Below are 15,607 nucleotides of genomic sequence, written 5' to 3' on the forward strand. Positions count from 1 at the left end.
CTGCTTCCCACATTAAAAATTTATTTTCCACATTTTTTTAGGGGACCTTGCATCATCACTGTAGTAAGCATACAAAGAATTTATGTTCCAGCTTTGACTGAATCGATTCCATTTGCCATTAATGGTAATTTAAATTACTCGTGGTTTCCCCTGCTTGGACGGATTTTTCACATCATAGTTTATTTACTTTGGTGAAGGCAGTTTTGAATCTCTACCAGAGATCAGTAAGCTGAGCGGCCCGTCTGGAGAGTGCACGCTGATTAACATCCCACTTGGCCTCACCTAAGTTTAGGAGACCTGGAGAGGCAGTCTGCTGGGGTCTGGCCCCAGATGCCCCCAGGAGCACTGACTAGAGACTCGCCTCTGAGCCTGCGTGCCTGGAAATAAACACTGCTGCTGATTGTGGCGGGTCCTTCCTCGTTTCTGTACATACTTGCTTAGTTTGGTGTTTGTTCTGTTTTTTGTTAGAAGGAAGAATAACAGAGAAGGAGGTAAGAGATCATATTTCAGAAGAGACTCTGTTCTATATTTGTGGCCCACCTCCAATGACGGACTTTTTCTCCAAACAACTGGAAAGCAGCCATGTTCCCAAAGAGCACATTTGCTTTGAGAAGTGGTGGTAGGAAGTGAGTGAAGGTGGAAAAGAAGGCTGTGAGGTCTGCTCTGGACAGAGCAGATACCACGTTTGTTATTTGTGGCAAGGTGAATTCACTTCTGCCCATCCTTACCTTTTAAGGCTGTGAACCAAGTGACCAGCTAGGGAAGAAAAGAAAAGCCAGTGGACAGACTTAAATGATAAACTTTTTGCAAAGACCTCATTGATAAAACTATTTTTTAGTATGTTTTTTATTAATAACTGATTATCTCCTGATGTACCTTGAATTTACAATACAGATTTTCTTTCCCCTTAGGGAGAAAAAGGACATGTACTTATATTTAATCATATGAAAATGTGGTTTTGTTTGTGAAATGTTGGCCATCTTTAAATTATTTGACAACCTTTATGTCTTATGTTCAATAAATTTATAATTTAAATATATTCTTAATTTTTCTTTGAAAATTCTTTCTTTAATGTCTTGGTTTACCTCACTGTGGTTTGCTGCCTTGCTTCTTCAGACCGTCAAAGTTGGGTTTAGAAATAAATTGGTAGAACTACTGCCTTAGGGAATTGAATATCCAGTGTATTTGCTTAATGTTAACGAGTATCCTGAGTATGTATCCTGACTAATTGTTAGTTTCTTTTCAGGTGAAACCCTCCCTGTATTGTGTCTTGGCTGCCTGCCTTCACGCTGCAAGCAGGGGGCAGCTTCTTGTTTGGAACAAAGGCAGGGTGACTGCTGTGTTCCATGCTGGGTCTGCCTTCAGTGGCTGGCCTGGCCAGCTGTGGAAGTGTGCTTAGGGTTGATTAGGGGTACGGAGCCATTTCCAAATGCTGCTTGGCCGCCTCTCATTGCATGGCCTTGCCAGGCCTCTTCCCGGGACCCGCAGTCCCTCAGCATGGACTTGTTGAGTGACTGACAGAAAGCAGCTGGTGTTGTCCTTGCTGAGCTCGGGGTTGGTAGGCAGGGATAGAGAACGGAACCTCATCCCAAGGCTGTGCTGGGAAAACTGCCAGAAAGCAGACTGCAGTTTGCACCTTTGTTTAGAATTTCATAAATGTAAAAGTCATGGGCTAGGGCTCGGCAGTCCTCTCTAGAGGTGAAGCAGTCTCGGGCCCACGCTGCTGGGCTGGAGAGCTGTGAGGCTGAAGGGGGGCTGCGAAGAACCCCGCCGAGTGGGCATGCAGGAGCTCCAGCTGCGGCCCCCTTCTTGAGCTGGTGAGAGGGGACAGGCTGCTCTTCCCACCTCCATGGCCGTGGGCCCTGCGGGGACGTCAAGACTTAAATACATCATTGATTTAGGGCCCAACCATGGTTAGCATCACCATTCTAGCCTCTGCTGTGATCTGAATTTTGTCAAGTTTTAAGCAGAGATCATTTGTCAACTGTTTTCATCCTGGATTTGAATTGAGCGGGAAGGAAGCGGTGCCAGTGACCTGATGGGAATATCAAAGTCCAGTTGAGGCAGTGATCACCAGCATTTCAGAAGTGAAGGGAATGAGCATCTCTGGCCGCTGTGTAAGGAGCTCTGGCTCGTCAGCTGGTCCCAGAATGTCCAGGCTGAGGCGGGGCTGGAGGGCTGAGTGCTTGGGGCACAGGAGATGGAGCACAATGAGATTCAGGCATGTGGGAGCAGCGGGCTTTTCTGCCAACTGGCCGAGGCAGCTGGCAGAGGAGGAGACACAGGTGGGGCAGTGGCCACCACGGGCTCTTCTGTGCTGGGAGTGGAGGGGCAGGGTGAGCATCAGGACAGTCTGGGGTGGGAGCGAGGGTGCTGCCTGCTGCCTGCCCACCCACCCACGGCTTGTGTGCTGCTGTTGCAGAGCAAGGACTGCCTGTCCTGCAGATCCCAGTTCGGCCGGCCGCCCTGCCCGGGGCTCACTGTTGGGCCGGGTGGTGACCTGCACTGTGGTTCCTCTCAGCTCTGTCATTTCTTGGGCTGAGCACTGAACAGTATTTTAGTCTGCAGGCTAAGAATGCCGTGTTGCCTTTGCTTGCTAGGCCAGTTGGGATCTTTTTGGTGCTCCAAGTGAGCTAACTCCAGTCAGGGTGGCTTAGAATGGATAGTGTGGTGGCTAAGAATGTAGACTGCAGAGCCCTTGAGCTAGACTGCTTGTGGTCAGATCTCAGCCATGCCCCTTACTAGGCCGGTGACCTGGAGCAAGTCACGTAACTACCTTATGCCTCAGTTTGCAGTTACACACACATGTGCAGACACTTTCACCTGCATGTAAAATAGAGATGATACTACTACCTTCTTCCTAGGGCTGTTGTGGGAGTGGATGTGGTGATAATCAAGTGCTTGGCAGAGAACTGCATGAGTGTGTGATTTGCCATCCCTTGTCCTATTCAGAAAGGATTTCAAGAGGCTAGGTAGCTTCCACTAACATGTAAGTTGTCTTGTTCAGTTTTGTGCTTGGCACATAATAGACACTCAATAAATATTTCTGATATGGATGAAAGGGCCTGCCCAGGGCTGTAATTCTTCAGGATCCTTCTGGCTCTTTAAGTTTGTGTAAATATGTTTCTTCTTACGACATGAAACCCTTTCACGTTCTACTCAAGGTAGACTAAGCTGATGTATGTGTTCGTCTGACTGCTGGCGTTGTGTTCATCTGACTCTGGTGCTCACTGGAAGATGGATCAGATGCTGTGTCCTGCTGCTGATAATGACAGGGAAGGCGAGTTCTGGTGAGCAGCCACTGATGGAACGCCTGGAAGGTCACTGGGGAGCTTGGCAAGGTGGATGTTAAGAGTGGGAACACTGGGCCAGGTTTAGGAACAGCTGGGAGGGAAGACTTCAGAATGAGTGGGTGTGGATAATAGTTTCAGAGAATTGTACCATAAAGGGAAGGAAAAAGGATAGAAGCTGTACAGGGAAGTGGGGTCAAGAGAACTTCATTTTTTAAACTCATTTAAAATTGCTTTTTTTTAAAATTTATTTTTTATTTTTATTTTTATTTATTTTGGTATCATTAATCTACAATTACATGAAGGACATTATGTTTACTAGGCTCCACCCTTCAACAAGTCCCCCCATCCCCGTTCACAGTCACTGTCCATCAACATAGTAAGATGCTGTAGAATCACTACTTGTCTTCTCTGTGTTGCACAGCCCTCCCCGTGCCCCCCCAACACTATACATGCGAATCGTAATGCCCCCTTTCTTTTCTTCCTGCCCTTATCCCTCCCTTCCCACCCGTCCTCCCCAGTCCCTTTCCCTTTGGTAACTATTAGTCCATTCTTGGGTTCTGTGCTTCTGCTGCTGTTTTGTTCCTTCAGTTTTCTTTTGTTCTTATACTCCATATATGAGTGAGATCATTTGGTACTTGTCTTTTTCCGCCTGGCTTATTTCACTGAGCATAATACCCTCTAGCTCCATCCATGTTGTTGCAAATGGTAGGATTTGTTTTCTTCTTATGGCTGCGTAATATTCCATTGTGTATATGTACCACATATTCTTTATCTAATCATCTACTGATGGACATTTAGGTTGCTTCCATATCTTGGCTATTGTAAATAGTGCGATAAACATAGGGGTGCCTCTATCTTTTTCAAACTGGAGTGTTGCATTCTTAGTGTAAATTCCTAGAAGTGGAATTTCTGGGTCAAATGGTATTTCTATTTTGAGCATTTTGAGGAACCTCCATACTGCTTTCCATAAGGGTTGAACTAATTTACATTCCCACCAGCAGTGAAGGAGGGTTCCCCTTTCTCCACAACCTCGCCAACATTTGTTGTTGTTTGTCTTTTGGATGGTAGCCATCCTTACTGGTGTGAGATGATACCTCATTGTGGTTTTAATTTGCATTTCTCTGATGACAAGCGATGTGGAGCATCTTTTCATGTGTCTGTTGGCCATCTGAATTTCTTCTTTAGAGAACTGTCTATTCAGCTCCCCTGCCCATTTTTTAATTGGATTATTTGCTTTTTGTTTGTTGAGGTGTGTGAGCTCTTTATATATTTTGGATGTCAACCCTTTATTGGATCTGTCATTTTTGAATATATTCTCCCATACTGTAGGGTACCTTTTTGTTCTATTGATGGTGTCCTTTGCTGTACAGAAGCTTTTCAGCTTGATATAGTCCCATTTGTTCATTTTTGCTGTTGTTTTCCTTGCCCGGGGAGATATGTTCAAGAAGAGGTCACTCATGTTTATGTCTAAGAGATTTTTGCCTATGTTTTTTTCTAAGAGTTTTATGGTTTCATGACTTACATTCAAGTCTTTGATCCATTTCGAATTTACTTTTGTGTATGGGGTTAGACAGTGATCCAGTCATTTAAAATTGTTTCATTAAAAGTTATTTAAAATAAGAATTTATTTTGAAGTAATTTTTGATTTATAGAACAGCTGCAAAGATAGTACAGGGTTCCCATATACCCTCTGCCCAGCTTCTCTGAATGTCAGTATCTCACATAACCATGGTAAGTTTATCAAAACTAAAAAATCAACAATAGTGAAGTTGTTACAGTTCTGTTAACCAAACCACTGTTAGTTTTTTTAAGATGCTAAATAACAGCCTGATGATATGAAAAACTGAGAATCATTCAGTGGGACTCAAGTTGGGGAGGTGACAACTTTTCTAGAGGCTAATAAAGTAGTTCTTTGTTATTTACTGAGCATCTAGTATGTACGGTCACTGTGCCTGAAATTGTAGATAGGAAAGCATAACACAAAGGATCTCTTGAGTAAGTTATATACTTTGGGAGGCCATTTTCTATGATTGAAACTGGAAACACTTTGGGAATAATTTTTTCTAACAACTACCACTGGTTGAAAGAGAAACTATAGGAGGTAGTGAGTGGGTGAATCACTGAGGTGATGGTATCCATGGGCGCGGGTGGGAGGGTGTGTGTGGAAGGTCATACCCATGCTCTGGAAACAGTGCTGGGAGAATTGTTATTACAGGATGCATGGCTGCAAGTATTGTACATGCTCACACGCAAGCAGTGAGGTGGCCTGCATGCAGCGATGGTCAAAGGGCATCTGGTATGATGGGCCTCTGCCTGAGATTTTTTTTTCCCTTCTAAATGGAAAACCAATTTCCTTTATTCCTGGGTATTGCAGATGATCTTATGCTGATAATTTAACCTGAGAGCTGTTATTTCATTTTATTTTAAATGAAACTCAAAGTATACTGTTCTCATCTTAGAGAAATGGTGAGATATCTTGCCTGTAATACTACTCCTTCCTAATACGTGCACACCCAGTGAGCATGGTGATGACCTATGAAGATACCTAAAACCCACCATCAGATACATCAAGGCATGCATTTGAAAGTGTCCATGCCCAGGAGTCCAGACTCCTCGTGCAGCAGCCACCTTGACGTAGTCTGTTCTGGGTTCCTGAAATCCCGGAGGGCCTGTCAGCTGACCTGCTCTCCTCCATCTCTTCTCCTCGGCCTTTGCTGTGCTTGAACGTGTGAAGATTTTGTGTATTTCTTTGCTTTTTTCTAGTTCGCTGACAAGTATGAACACAGGAAAATTAAATAATATAAAAGTGTGTTCACTAAAATGCTGAAGTTCTCTTCTGCCCAACCCTCTTCCTTGCTGAGGGTGAGTTCTGTGTAAAGAGCTTGCTAGGTATCATGGTAGACATTTAAATGTATTGACCATGTGTACATATACAGATATGTGTGCTTGTGGATTTCATCTTTAACACACTAAATTATGGACATATGCTGTAATGTACTTAACCATCTCTCTGATGGACATTTAAATTGTTCCCAGTTTGGGGCTGTTACAAACAGTATTGCAGTAAACAAACTTGTTTGTATAACTTGTGTACATATTTCTGTAGAATTATTAGAATTGTCATTTCTGGATGAAAATTTGCTATTGTCATATTACCCTATAAAATGCCTAATTGATTTATAGTCTAATAAAGTATGAATGTACGCATTTCCCTACATTCTGGCAACACTAGATATTCTAAGTCCTTAAACTGTTTTTCCTACTCAATTGGATGAAAGATGATTTAAAAAAAAAATTATTTCCTGATTGCTCCCTAGTTTTCCTAAACTGTTTTAACCATTTCTCTTCTTCTGAGAATGGTGTGTTCACATTTTATGACCATGGCTTACTGATTTGTAGCTCTTTATAAAATAATTGCTAATCCTTTTTCTGTTACATATATTGCAAATATTTTTTCCCAGTCTGTTACTTGCCCATAAATTCTTTCTTTTATAACTTATACCTGAGTTTTAAATTTATATGTAATCAAATATGTCAGTCTTTCCCCTTGGAGTTTATATTTTCTTTTGATGCTTTTGTAAGCCTTTTATCCATTGGGAATCAATTTTTAGGCTTAATGTGGGATGGGATCTGACTTTGTGCGTATGGCTCTCCAGTGGCCCAGTACTGTTTATCAAATATTCCACACTTTCCCCAATTACTTGAAATGCCTTTTTTACCACATACTAAGTTCTCAACTACAGATGGATTTTTTTCCCTAGACTCTATTCTGTTCTGTAGGTCTACCTATTTGTTCCTACTCTGATATCACATTGTTTTAATTGCTCTAGCTTTTTAGTACATTCTGTATTTTCTGCCTTCTTTTTTTCTCATCTCCAGGTTAAACACAAGTAGATGTCACGTTAGTGATATAACTTCACTTCTCACAGATTAAGGTGTGCAGGAAGAGTGATGGGAAGTAGTGAGTCTGGGTTACCCTGGATGCAGCGGTGGTCCAGGTTTGGGCTGAAGCTCTTAGTCGAGCACTAGGTAAGTGCTTGGCATTTGACAAGCAGCTGGTTTGCTCCTTAAATTACCACAGCAGCTGTGTGGAGTAGCAGGGTGAGTGCTGCCACCCCACCCACCCCTAAGGGAAGTGAGATGGAGAGCTCAGAGGACGTGCCCAGGCCCACAAAGCCAGGCCTGCAGGACAGGGTTGGTCTCCTTCTGCCTGGCTTGGAGGACTTTCCCCCCACAGCCTCAGCTTTTGGCTTGCTCCAAAGTCTTCCCTGCCACTAAAGCGGGGAGGGAGCCTCCTTTTTTTCAGAGGGACCTAACTGACCAGAACACCCCATTGCCAGAGCATTTCAGTTCATGAGGTTCTTACTGTTCTCAGGGGCAGTAGTTTCCAGAGGGAAGAGGAAGAGCATGAGAGGCAGTCTGGCTGCCCACGTGGGGTGTTGGGGCGGGCGTGGCACCAGGCGTCCAGAGACTAAGCCGTCCCTGTTCTTATCTGGCCTGTGGGGCTCAACCACCTCTCCTCATTTGTCAGGTGCATAGGACTGTGCACCTGAAAATCCCTTTCAGCTTGACCATTTTACAGTTTTATGCTGGGAAAAACAGGCCATAGGGACCCAGGGGAGTTGAGGTTGGCCCTCTGATGAGAGGTGACAATTAAATGCTAGAGCTGGGGCTTCAGAGAAATGGTAGATTCACCATCAATAAAAAAACTGACAACATTTGCCTGCTGGGGCTTCAGGAGGACTGGACGGAGATGGGCTGGACTGATGATTCCCCAGCTTCATGATAAGGAAGAGGCTTAGGTAGGTAGTGACTTAAACATTTTGTGGCTCCAGAAACTGGCGAGCTCACGGGTTGTCCTTCCTGCCAAGATGATTTTCTTATTTAATGGAAGAATCAAGGTACGAGGTACCCAGACTGAAGGTTCACAAGCGTGGAAGTCCTTGACAAGCAGCATTTTAATGCTCTGTAAGTGAAATATATTTCTGAACACCATTTAACCTTTATGTTATTTAGAGTCAAATCCAAAGCCATACTGAACTTGATGACTAGCGAGCAACACATCTAAACTCAGACGTGTACATTTTACTGCCGAGTTATTGGGTGAAAAACTTTCTCTACTCAATGTGGGACCATGTTTTGAAACTACCTCTGGATTCAGTGAGTCCCTTTACCCCATTTCTAAGTCCCAGTCCCCACAGTTGACAGCCATGCCTGTAAGAATGAAAATTGCTCTGGGCACTCATGAGAGAAATTAAAGAAGATACCAATAAATGGAAACACATCCCATGCTCATGGATAGGAAGAATTAATATTGTCAAAATGGCCATCCTGCCTAAAGCAATCTATAGGTTCAATGCAATTCCTATCAAAATACCAACAGCACTCTTCAACAAACTAGAGAAAATCATCCTAAAATTCATATGGAACCACAAAAGACCCCAAATAGCCAAAGCAGTCCTGAGAAAGGAGAATAAAGCAGGGGGAATTACACTCCCCACCTTCAAGCTCTACTACAAAGTCTCAGTAATCAAGACAATTTGGTACTGGCACAAGAACAGACCCATAGACCAATGGAACAGACTAGAGAGTCCAGATATAAACCCAAGCATATATGGTCAATTAATATATGATAAAGGAGTCATGGACATACAATGGGGAAATGACAGCCTCTTGAACAGGTGTTGTTGGCAAAACTGGACAGCTACATGCAAGAGAATGAAACTGGATTATTGTTTAACCCCATATACAAAAGTAAACTCGAAATGGATTAAAGACTTGAATGTCAGTCATACAACTCTTACAACATAGGCAAACATCTCCTGAATATAAGCATGAGCAACTTCTTCCTGAATGCATCTCCTTGAGAAAGGGGAACGAAAGCAAAAATGAACTCATGGGACTACATCAAACTAAAAAGTTTCTGTACAGCAAAGGACACCATCAACTGAACAAAAAGGTATCTTACAGTATGGGAGAATATATTTGTAAATGACATGTCTGACAAGGGGTTAACATCCAAAATATATAAAGAACTTACACGCCTCAACACCCCAAAATCAAATAACCTGATTAACAAATGGGCAGAGGATATGAAGAGACAGTTCTTCAAAGAAGAAATTCAGATGGCCAACAGACACATGAAAAGATGCTCCACATCACTAATCATCAGGGAAATGCAAATTAAAACCACAATGAGATATCACCTCACACCAGTAAGGATGGCCAGCATCGAAAAAACTAAGAACAACAAATGCTGGGGAGGATGTGGAGAAAGGGGAACCCTCCTACACTCCTGGTGGGAATGTAAGCTAGTTCAACCACTGTGGAAAGCAGTATGGAGGTTCCTCAAAATGCTTAAAATAGAAATACCATTTGACCCGGGGATCCCACTCCTTGGAATTTACCCAAAGAATACAACTTCTCAGATTCAAAAAGACATATGCACCTCTATGTTTCTTGCAGCACTTTTTACAGTAGCCAAGATATGGAAACAACCTAAGTGTCCATCAGTAGATAAATGGATAAGGAAGATGTGGTACATATACACAATGGAATACTATTCAGCCATACGAAATAAGCAAATCCTACCATTTGCAGCAACATGGATGGAGCTGGAGGACATTATGCTCAGTGAAATTAGCCAGGCAGAGAAAGATAAATGCCAAATGATTTCCCTCATTTGTGGACTATAACAATGAAGCAAAACTGAAGGAACAAAATGGCAGCAGACTCAGAGACTCCAAGAAAGGACTAGTGGTTACGAAAGGGGAGGGATATGGGAGGGCAGGTGGGGAGGGAGGGAGAAGGGGATTGAGGGGTATTATGTTTAGTACACATGGTGTGGGGGATCACAGGGATAACAGTGTAGCACAGAGAAGGGACATAGTGAATCTCTGGCATCTTGCTGCACTGATGGACAGTGACTGCAGTGGGGTATGGGTGGGGACTTGATAATATGCGTAAATGTAGTAACCACATTATTCTTTCATGTGAAACCTTCATAAGAGTTTATGTCTATTGTACCTTAATAAAAAAAAAATCAGAGAGGCAGAGCCAAGATGGCAGCATGAGTAGAGCAGCAGAAATCTCCTCCCAAAACCACATATATCTATGAAAATATAACAAAGACAACTCTTCCTAAAATAGAGACCAGAGGACACAGGACAACATCCAGACCACATACACACCTGACAGAACCCAGCGCCTCGTGAAGGGGGTAAGATACAAGCCCCGGCCCGGCGGGACCCGAGCACTCCTCTGCCCAGCTCCCGGCGGGAGGAGAGGAGTCAGAGCGGGAGGGGGAGGGAGCCCAGGACTGCTACACACCCAGCCCAAGGATTCCAGACCAGAGCGCAGACACAGTGCATGCGTGGGGTCCTGGATACTAGGGAAACAGGGTGGCAGGACCAGTGAGCGGGTGCCTGAGGCCGATGCTGGAGAACAAAGAAATGGGAGTGGCCATTGTTTTTTTCGGGTTTTTTTTCCTCTTTTTTTTTTTTTGCAAGTGCTTTTTGGAAGTCTTACAGGGACAGGGACCCCAATACTAGGGAAACAGGGAAGCAAGACTGGTGAGCGGGTGCCTGAGACCGGCACCTGAGGACAAAGAAAACCGTGCTTTTTTCTTTTTTAAAAAAATTATTTATTTAATTTAATTTAATTTAATTTAATTTTTTTTGTTGCTGTTGTTGTTTTGGTTTGGAGAGTGCTTTTTGGAAGTCTTAAAGAGGCAGGGCAGGACACTTAGTCCAGAGGCAGGGAATCTGGGGATCTCTGGGCACTCTAACCCCCTGGGCAGCAGGGAGCACAGAGGCCCCTTACGGAGAGAAATAGCCTCCCGGCCGCTCCCCCTCCAACAGGGCCCCACCATTTTGGAGCAGCAGCCTGAGCCAGGCCACTCCCACAGCAACAGCGGAGATAAACTCCATAGCAGCCGGGCAGGAAGCAGAAGCCCTGTCTGTGCACAGCTGCCCAGCACAAGCCACTACAGGTCGCTATTATCCCAGGAGAGGAAGGCCACAAACCAACAAGAAGGAAAGCTCTTCCAGATGTCACTTGTACCAGCTCTGCAAACTATCTCTATCACCATGAAAAGGCAAAACTACAGGCAGACAAAGATCACAGAGTCAACACCTGAGAAGGAGACAGACCTAACCAGTCTTCCTGAAAAAGAATTCAAAATAAAAATCATGAACATGCTGATGGAGATGCAGAGAAAAATGCAAGAGCAATGGGATTAAGTCTGGAGGACGATCACAGATGCCAGGAAGGAGATTACAGAAATGAAACAAACCCTGGAAGGATTTATAAGCAGAATGGATAAGCTGCAAGAGGCCATTGAAGGAATAGAAACCAGAGAACAGGAACGTATAGAAGCTGACATAGAGAGAGAGAAAAGGATCTCCAGGAACGAAACAATACTAAGAGAACTATGTGACCAATCCAAAAGGAACAATATCCGTATTATAGGGGTACCAAAAGAAGAAGAGAGAGGAAAAGGGATAGAAAGTGTCATTTAAGAAATAATTGCTGAAAACTTCCCCACACTGGGGAAGGAAATAATCGAATAGACCACAGAAATACACAGAACACCCAACAGAAAGGATCCAAGGAGGACAACACCAAGACACATAATAATTAAAATGGCAAGGATCACGGACAAGGAAAGAGTTTTAAAGGCAGCTGGAAAGAAAAAGGTCACCTATAAAGGAAAACCCATCAGGCTACCATCAGACTTCTCAACAGAAACCCTACAGGCCAGAAGAGAATGGCATGATATATTTAATACAATGAAACAGAACGGCCTTGAACCAAGGATACTGTATCCAGCATGACTATCATTTAAATATGATGGCGGGATTAAACAATTCCCAGACAAGCAAAAGCTGAGGGAATTTGCTTTCCACAATCCACCTCTACAGGGCATCTTACAGGGACTGCTCTACATGGGAGCACTCCTAAAAAGAGCACAGAACAAAACACACAACATATGAAGAATGGAGGAGGAGGAATAAGAAGGGAGAGAAGAAAAGAATCTCCAAACAGTGTATATAACAGCTCAATAAGCGAGCTAAGTTAGGCAGTAAGATACTAAAGAGGCTAACCCTGAACCTTTGGTAACCACGAATTTAAATCCTGCAATGGCAATAAGTACATACCTCTCAATAGTCACCCTAAATGTAAATAGACTTAATGCACCAATCAAAAGACACAGAGTAATAGAATGGATAAAAAAGCAAGACCCATCTATATGCTGCTTACAAGAAACTCACCTGAAACCCAAAGACATGCAGACTAAAGGTCAAGGGATGGAAAAACATATTTCAGGCAAACAACAGTGAGAAGAAAGCAGGGGTTGCAGTACTAATATCAGACAAAATAGACTTCAAAACAAGAAGGTAACAAGAGATAAAGGAGGACACTATATAACGATAAAGGGCTCAGTCCAAAAGGAGGATATAACCATTCTAAATATATATGCACCCAACACAGGAGCACCAGCATATGTGAAACAAATACTAACAGAACTAAAGAGTGAAACAGACTGCAATGCATTCATTCTAGGAGACTTCAACACACCACTCACCCCAAAGGATAGATCCACCGGGCAGAAAATAAGTAAGGACACAGAGGCACTGAACAACACACTAGAACAGATGGACCTAACAGACATCTATAGAACTCTACATCCAAAAGCAACAGAATATACATTCTTCTCAAGTGCACATGGAACATTCTCCAGAATAGATCACATACTAGCTCACAAAAAGAGCCTCAGTAAATTCCAAAATATTGAAATTCTACCAACCAAGTTTTCAGACCACAAAGGTATAAAACTAGAAATAAATTCTACAAAGAAAAAAAAAATGCTCACAAACACATGGAGGCTTAACAACATGCTTCTAAATAATCAATGGGTCAATGAACAAATCAAAATAGACATCAAGGAATATATAGAAACAAATGACAAGAACAACACAAAGCCCCAACTTCTGTGGGATGCAGTGAAAGCAGTCTTAAGAGGAAAGTATATAGCGATCCAGGCACACTTGAAGAAGGAAGAACAATCCCAAATGAATAGTCTAACATCGCAATTATCGAAACTGGAAAAAGAAGAACAAATGAGGCCTAAAGTCAGCAGAAGGAGGGACATAATAAAGATCAGAGAAGAAATAAAATTGAGAAGAATAAAACAATAGCAAAAATTAACGAAACCAAGAGCTGGTTCTTTGAGAAAATAAACAAAACAGATAAGCCTCTAGCCCAACTTATTAAGAGAAAAAGAGAATCAACACAAATCAACAGAATCAGAAATGAGAATGGAAAAAATCACGACAGACTCCACAGAAATACAAAGAATTTTTAAAGACTACTATGAAAACCTATATGCCAACAAGTTGGAAATCCTAGAAGAAATGGAAAACGTCCTAGAAAAATACAACCTGCCAAGACTGACCAAGGAAGAAACATAAAAGTTAAACAAACCAATTACGAGCAAAGAAATTGAAACGGTAATCAAAAAACTACCCAAGAACAAAACCCCGGGGCCGGACGGATTTACCTCGGAATTTTATCAGACACACAGAGAAGACATAATACCCATTCTCCTTAAAGTTTTCCAAAAAATAGAAGAGGAGGGAATACTCCCAAACTCATTCTATGAAGCCAACATCACCCTAATACCAAAACCAGGCAAAGACCCCACCAAAAAAGAAAATTACAGACCAATATCCCTGATGAATATAGATGCAAAAATACTCAATAAAATATTAGCAAACAGAATTCAACAGCATATCAAAAGGATCATACACCATGACCATGTGGGATTCATCCCAGGGATGCAAGGATGGTACAACATTTGAAAATCCATCAACATCATCCACCACATCATACTGAACAGTGAGAAGCTGAAGGCTTTTCCTCTGAGATCGGGAACAAGACAGGGATGCCCACTCTTCCCACTGTTATTCAACATAGTACTGGAGGTCTTAGCCATGGCAATTAGGCAAAACAAAGAAATACAAGGAATCCAGATTGGTAAAGAAGTTAAACTTTGACTATTTGCAGATGATATGGTATTGTACATAAAAAACCCTAAAGACTCCACTCCAAAACTACTAGAACTGATATCGGAATACAGCAAAGTTGCAGGATACAAAATTAACACACAGAAACCTGTAGCTTTCCTATACACTAACAATGAACGAATAGAAAGAGAAATCAGGAAAACAATTCCAGTCACAATTGCATCAAAAAGAATAAAATATCTAGGAATAAACCTAACCAAAGAAGTGAAAGACTTATACTGTGAAAACAACAAGTCACTCTTAAGAGGAATTAAAGGGACACTAACAAATGGAAACTCATCCCATGCTCATGGCTAGGAAGAATTAATATCATCAAAATGGCCATCCTGCCCAAAGCAATATACAGATTTGATGCAATCCCTATCAAATTACCAGCAATATTCTTCAACAAACTGGAACAAATAATTCAAAAATTCATATGGAAACACCAAAGACCCCGAATAGCCAAAGCAATCCTGAGAAAGAAGAATAAAGTAGGGGGGATCTCACTCCCCAACTTCAAGCTCTACTTACAAAGCCATAGTAATCAAGACAATTTTGTACTGGCACAAGAACAGAGTCACAGACCAGTGGAACAGATTAGAGACTCCAGACATGAACCGAAACATATATGGTCAATTAATATTTGATAAAGGAGCCATGGATATACAATGGCGAAATGACAGTCTCTTCAACAGATGGTGCTGGCAAAACTGGACAGCTACATGTAGGAGAATGAAACTGGACCATTGTCTAACCCCATACACAAAAGTAAATTCAAAATGGATCAAAGACCTGAATGTAAGTCATGAAACCATAAAACTCTTAGAAAAAAACATAGGCAAAAATCTTTTAGACATAAACATGAATGACCTCTTCTTGAACATATCACCCCGGGCAAGGAAAACAACAGCAAAAATGAACAAGTGGGACTATATTAAGCTGAAAAGCTTCTGTACAGCAAAAGACACCATCAATAGAACAATAAGGAACCCTACAGTATGGGAGAATATATTTGAAAATGACAGATCCGATAAAGGCTTGACGTCCAGAATATATAAAGAGCTCACACACCTCAACAAACAAAAAACAAATAACCCAATTAAAAATGGGCAGAGGAACTGAACAGACAGTTCTCTAAAAAAGAAATACAGATGGCCAACAGACACATGAAAAGATGCTCCACATCGCTAATTATCAGAGTAATGCAAATTAAACTAGAATGAGGTATCACCTCACACCAGTAAG

At 42.2% G+C, this 15,607-nt stretch overlaps 2 protein-coding genes across 4 annotated transcripts in view; one reads left to right on the plus strand and one right to left on the minus strand.

The window, feature by feature from the left end:
* Positions 1-1,039, plus strand: part of OXNAD1 (oxidoreductase NAD binding domain containing 1) — a 32,871-nt gene extending 31,832 nt beyond the window's left edge. For 2 of the 3 annotated variants that reach the window (XM_017653524.3, XM_017653525.3), the window contains one exon: positions 469-1,039. In XM_017653524.3, coding sequence (XP_017509013.3) covers positions 469-623 — 155 coding nt within the window. In that variant the 3' untranslated portion in view covers positions 624-1,039. The other variant, XM_073222845.1, reaches the window with a different exon arrangement.
* Positions 1-15,607, minus strand: part of RFTN1 (raftlin, lipid raft linker 1) — a 215,004-nt gene that overhangs the window by 132 nt on the left and 199,265 nt on the right. The window lies entirely within an intron of this gene.

The sequence above is a fragment of the Manis javanica genome, chromosome 15, assembly GCF_040802235.1.
Source record: "Manis javanica isolate MJ-LG chromosome 15, MJ_LKY, whole genome shotgun sequence".
NCBI classification, from domain to species: Eukaryota; Metazoa; Chordata; class Mammalia; order Pholidota; family Manidae; genus Manis; species Manis javanica.